A 6,000-nucleotide genomic window follows, 5' to 3' on the forward strand; every position below is an offset into this window, starting at 1 on the left:
GGGAAGAATCAATGACTATTGAAACGTAAATGCTTAAGTGACTTTCAAAATAAAATGTGAGGATAATCTTTATAATTCTTTTTTAAAAAGCAAAGAAACCCATCTTTTCTCACAACACCATTAGAATTTATTTTACAATCTCCACTTTATGATGGGTTTGTGGTGAATACAAAAGCACCAGTCTTCCCAGTATGAAGGGGTCATGTCCATCTTCAAAGGCGGCAGAAGCCTTAAAAACAACCTATTCTAGCATCACACTTAATGCCTGGACACATCTGACTATAGATTCCTGTCTCAACAAGATATAACCAAAAAGCTCCACTACAGTCCTCCTTCTCCTCCCAGGGCTGAAGCCTGCTGGCACAACCCTGTGCTACACCACACCTGATCTCTTACCCGATGATGTAATGAGATCCAAACACACCATGACATTGCTAAGGAACGAGGGACACAAAAGCCATCTGTACCATAAAAGGCAGCTGCTTCTATTAAAAATGCATATCATCCACCTGAATAATTTAAAATGCTACCTTCATAAACAGATTATACAAAAGACACTGAATATGCTGCCTCTGAAAACTTGACCAAAATCAAGATAATCTAGTTGTTACAGTCAAGGACAGGAATGTGACCAGCCTAAGAGTCTCTCATGCACTCAGGATTTTGAAATCTCAAAGCGGAAAGTACAAAAACTTACAGTCTTTATTACTGTTATCCAGCTTATCTGAACCATTCCTAATGTTTTCAAAAAATCATTAATGTTTAAAAAAGAATCCTTATCTTTTAGAGATACATACTGAAACATGTATGGATGACATGATAAAATGTCTAGAATCTGCTTCAAAAATACCGTGGAGGTGGGGAGCGGGGAGTTTACAGATGAAGCAGGACTGCTGAAACGGCGAGTCGGCTATGGGCGTTCGTAACACAAAAATCAGCCTTTCACCACCCTGTCCACTATCTGCTGCAAAACATAACTCAACTCAAAGAAATCCAGAGCTCTCCTCCAGCACCCCAGGAAGCTGGTCCAAGTACACGCACTGATACCACACCAACCCAACACTGCTTCTTCCTGAGCAGTCTGGAAGAGAAGACAGAAGCAGCAATGCCAGGAGACCCCTCCCCTTTCCTATCCCCACCAAACCCCGAGTCATCTGGGCCTCACCCCAAACTTCAAATCCCACCAAGAACTGTCAGAGCAAAGAATTTTCATTCATTTCTACTTTGTAACTACAGGAAAGTTCAGCCCCAAATAGCCCACCCAAAGTTTTTCCCACTATGATCAATAAAGGAGGTTACGACAAAAGAGATTTCTCAAATAAAAGAATTTTATGGAAGTCGGTTTGATGAAACTGATAACAAGTGTCATCTAAGGGTGAGGAGCCAAGAAACACAGGTTTGTCCTTGCTCTGGCGCTATCTGTGAGGCCTTGGGAAAGCTACTTAACGTTTCTGGGCTTCCAGCCTCTTACCTGCGAAGTGGGGATGGCCCCTGCTTGCCTAGGGACCCCCACAGAGAAGGGCTGTGACGATCTGGTGAGAACACGCATGAGCCTCACACAGGCTGTGAAGTGCTCCACCAGAGTCAGGCTACGTAAGGAAGAGCAAGCGTGGAACTCTCCTAACATCTGATTGCTGGAGCGAAGCAAGAGCACATCTGGAGAGAAGACACGTCACACCAGTAACCCACCACCAGGGATGTTCCAGGTGCTCTCCGGCCCCGGGGCAAGAAGGAAACACACCAAAGAGCCTGGACCAGCAACCACAATCTGAGCCAACCACGCAGGAAACGATCGGTCATCTCTCTCTGCCCCTTAGACTAAGAGGTGAACACCCATCCCGACAGTATCTCCCAGCCCCGAGCTAAGCATGTGAGCGTCACAGGATGCCCCGCAAGTACCTGTGTGCACATCACCTGAGGCCGTAAACTCGGCAAGGACCCCCTCCTTATTAGGACCCAGTGCGTCATTACCCTGACTGCTCAACAGATACTGTAAATGCTCGGGGCACAGGGATCCCTCGTAAAGGTCCTTAACGCCATGACTAACACCCTAAATAGTGCTGTGTCAATTCTATGTTTTCTTATAGACCTCTTGGTTTAAACATGCATATGAACCTGAACTTGTGTGAAGAGTCAACAAAATATAAAAATTAGACCAGCATTTCAGCGATTTCCCACTCCTAAGTAAAGCATTTAAAAGTGAACACAGGTTTTACTCAACGTCTACCTGGTTATCAGCAGGTCACACTGCTGTCATCTCCACTCAAACTTTACTTAGTGCCAGGCGGACAGGAAGGACTGGCACTGGAGGCCCACCCTCCCCTGAGCAGCGGGCACCCTGGGGACCGTGCGGGACCCTGCCCCGTTGCACTGTGCATTTGCTGCCTGTCTGTCTGTGCATGTCACCTCTCCTGCAGGAGTGCAGGTGGCCCAGGCGGGGTTCTGCTAGATTTGGGGTTTGTATCTGCCACCGCGCTCCAAGGCGCGTTCCGTTCCCCTCCCCACCAAAGGTACCAAAGTGAAATTTCCCAGTTCCTAGGACCTAAGAGCATTCACTGTCTCCAAACAACGAAACCCGGAGTCTGCGTAGACGCCAAGCCAGTCGTACACTGTAAAGTAACTGCTCGGGACAGGCGTCTGTCAGTGTGGCCTCCGGCCAGCGCGGCCTGGCCCCTGGCCCCGGTTTGGGTTCATTACTCCAGCCAACCACAGCTGGGCCCTCCGAGGGGCACCGCCGGGCACGCTCCGTTCAGGGGCCCTGGAATCAGGCAGCCCACGAGGACGCGCCCGGGCCCAGAGCCGACCCCGGTGTACACAGATCCGGCTGGTGTGGCGCTGGGGCAGGGGACGCATGGGGGGGGGTCCCGGAACTGGACCTCGTGTTAAGGGGCAAGAGGGGCTTCAGCGAAGCCGACCCAAAACTCCAAGTCAGAAGCGGTGAACGGAAAGGAAAACCGGGACCCGCTGGTCGTGGCCGTGCCCCTCACGACCACAGGGGCCGCGACAGGGGTCCCACGTCGACCCCCGAGACGCGCCTGCGCGGCCCCCACGCGCCGGCTCGGTACCTGCTCCGCCCCGTAGACCGTGGCGAACTGGACGAAGTCCTCGATGCGGACGAAGCCGTCCCCATCCCCGTCCAGGGCGTCGAACACGGCTCGGAGGCGGGGGCCGTCCTCCTGACAGCCCGCGGGCTCGCCGGGGGGCGCGGGGTCCCGGCCGAAGTCCGAGCCCGGGTGCGGGCTCCCGGGACGCGCGTCCGGCGCCGGCTCGCCCGCCGCGGGCGACGGGAAGGGGGGAGGGAAGCCCGGCTCGCCGCGCACTCGGCAGCCGGGCCCGGAGCCCCGCACGCGGACGGGCGCGCTCGCCGGGAGGCTCGCGGGGCCGTAGTCCTCGGGCTCCTCCGCCCAGGAGAAAAATGGGTCGAGTTCTGGGAGCTGCATGTCGGGGCGCGGGTCGGGGCCGGCGTCCTGCGGCCGCTCCTCCGGCCCCGGGGTCGGCTCCGGCTCCGGCTCCGGCTCCGCGCCCGCGGCGGGCGCTCCGGGGCGCAGCCGCGCGGGGCCCGGTGTGCGCCGGGCGGCCTCCGGCGCCTCCGGGCCCGGCCCCGGCCCAGCCGGCTCGGCGCGGCCGCGGGGCTGGGGGCCCGGGGGGGAGGCCGGCCGGCCCGACTCCATGTTCGGGCGCGCCCGCGGGCGGCGCGGGCCCGCGAGGCTAGTGGTGCGGCGGGCGGCGCGGGCGGCAGACAAAGGCGCTCAGGGCGCGGCGGCGGGCGCGGGCATCCCCGCGGCGGCGCGGGCGGGCGCGCGCGGGACGCCCGGGCTGCTCCGGCTGGCGCTCGGGCCCTGCTCCGCCCTCGCCCATCTTCGCGCCGCGCCTCAGCTGCCCTCGGCCTGGCGGCGCGGCGGGCGCGGGCCCATGGCGGCGCGGCCCGGGGAGGGCGCCGAGGGCCGGGCGGCGGGCGTTGCGGCCGCCGGGGGCCGAGGGGACGCGAAGCCGAAGAGCCCGGGGAGGAGGCCGAGGCGGCCGAGGCGGCTGAGGCGCTGAGGCACTGAGGTACCAAGCGAGCGAACGCCGTCGCCGGGGCCCCGCCCTCTGTCGGGACTGACGTCAGCACGTCGCCGCGCCGTCGGCCCCGCCCCTCGCCGGCTTGCTATAAAGGCAGGAGCGAGGCCGGCGCGGCGGCGGCGGCGGCGCTGGAGCCGGGCCGCGCGGGTTTCGGGCTTCTGTGTGGCCGCGTCCTGCTCTGGGGTCTGGGTCCGGGGTTCCGAGCCGCGGGGGCGGGAGTGCTCGGAGGCTGCGAGCGCGGCTCAGGCCTGAGAACTGGCGAAGCCAGAGCGGGCCCGACGGCCACCCCCGCGCCGTGCGGACGAGCCCGGTGCACCGGGGCGGGCGGCGAGCGCACGTACGCGCGGGCCCCGCAGCGGCGCACACGCCAACAGGCAAAGCCGGGGGGACGGGGGCGGGCGCGCCGCTGCCCCGCTGCCCCTCAGCCGGGAGGAGGCCCCAGAGGCCACCTCGCGGTCACCAGAGGACGCAGTGAAACACAGGCCTTCCGTTTAAACTTCTGCCCAGGGCTTCTGCGGCGGGGTGCCCGGTGTCGCTCGCCAGTCCAGCCAACCTGCAAAGCACCGAGGCCGCCTTTGGCCTCTGGCCTCTGTGTCCCTGGCGTCCCCGTCGTCAGCGGCCGCAGGACGCCAGGCAGGGTCGCGGGCACAGGCGGGCTGGGCGGTCGAGCTGCGGCCCCGGCGGTGCCGAGCTTGGCCTGTCCGGGGACCGAACTCGCATTCGCACACTCGTGGGCACCGGCCCAGGCCGGGTTTCGTAAGCGGCTTTGGCAAGAGCCTGAGACCCTGAAACTGCTCCCAAGTGCACAGTCGGGAGCCGCACTGTTCATGTTAATTAGCTGAGTCATCTCCCGGCAAAACTCCGGGGCGCGCGTACCAGATCGAGGCTGGCATTGGGAGAAGCAAGGCGAGAGGTTCGCCTCCCCGAACTGTATTCCCATTTTCTTGTGAGAACTGTATTCAGAGGAAACTAGAATCCCCTCCGGTTTTGGCAAGAACTGGAATTTGGACTGATGGCTTTGGCCAGATAAAATGTTCAGAGTTCAGAGGCAGGTACAGCGATGTGTTCACCGTTCTAATTAAGGGTGTGGATGGGGGTGAGGAAAACCGACAGAATCCCTCTGCTTGTGTGCTCAGGCCGCCAGGGCTGCTCCTGCTGCTGCGCCAGTGCTGGGAAAATATTTATTGCTCGACGAGCGGATGTGCCCAGGTAGAACCACAGCATGGCAAGCGTGGACCTTCCTGCTTGGATGGTTAGAGAGACTGTCCATGAAAAAGTAAAAGCGACAAGTTCCCAGTCGGCTGGTCAGCCATTCTGAGGTCCGTGGCAGTTTCTGACCTGCAGTATTCCCGATGATGTGAACCAGCTCCGTGGGAGGCAGCCCCCCACACCCACCTTTACACACATTTTTAAATTAAGGAGGTAACAGGTACACAGAAGATGAGGAACGGATGGTGGGGTGTGGCTCCCATCTGTTGGTCTGCAGGTCTGGGTGAATGTCTGTAAAAACCTCCCTCTGAATCTCTCCTTTTAAAAGGTACTTGGGGCCGGGTGCGGTGGCTCACGCCTGTAATCCTAGCACTCTAGGAGGCTGAGGCGGGAGGATGGCTTGAGGTCAGGAGTTCAAGACCCAGCCTGAGCAAGAGTGAGACCCCCATCTCTGCTAAAAAATAGAAAAAACTAGCTGGGCGTGGTGACACATACCTGTAGTCCCAGCTACTCAGGAGGCTGAGGCAGGAGGATCGCTTGAGCTCAGGATTCTGAGGTTGCTGTGAGCTAGGATGACACCAACGGCACTCTAGCCCCAGCAACAGAGTGAGGGTGTCTCAAAAAAATAAAAAATAAATAAAAGGTACCTGGGGTAAACACTTTCCTTTGGAACTCACCTAGCAGGTGGATCTCCCCAATCCCTTCCCGGAGACTCAGCAGATCCTGGCT

At 59.3% G+C, this 6,000-nt stretch overlaps 1 protein-coding gene across 3 annotated transcripts in view; it reads right to left on the bottom strand.

The window, feature by feature from the left end:
• RAB11FIP3 (RAB11 family interacting protein 3) overlaps positions 1 to 3,496 on the bottom strand; it is a 67,400-nt gene extending 63,904 nt beyond the window's left edge. For 2 of the 3 annotated variants that reach the window (XM_069487182.1, XM_069487181.1), the window contains exon 1: positions 3,066 to 3,496. In XM_069487182.1, coding sequence (XP_069343283.1) covers positions 3,066 to 3,440 — 375 coding nt within the window. In that variant the 5' untranslated portion in view covers positions 3,441 to 3,496. The remainder of the gene's footprint in view (positions 1 to 3,065) is intronic. The other variant, XM_069487184.1, reaches the window with a different exon arrangement.
• Between the last annotated feature and the right edge of the window lie 2,504 nt (positions 3,497 to 6,000).

The sequence above is a fragment of the Eulemur rufifrons genome, chromosome 14, assembly GCF_041146395.1.
Source record: "Eulemur rufifrons isolate Redbay chromosome 14, OSU_ERuf_1, whole genome shotgun sequence".
Classification (NCBI taxonomy): domain Eukaryota; kingdom Metazoa; phylum Chordata; class Mammalia; order Primates; family Lemuridae; genus Eulemur; species Eulemur rufifrons.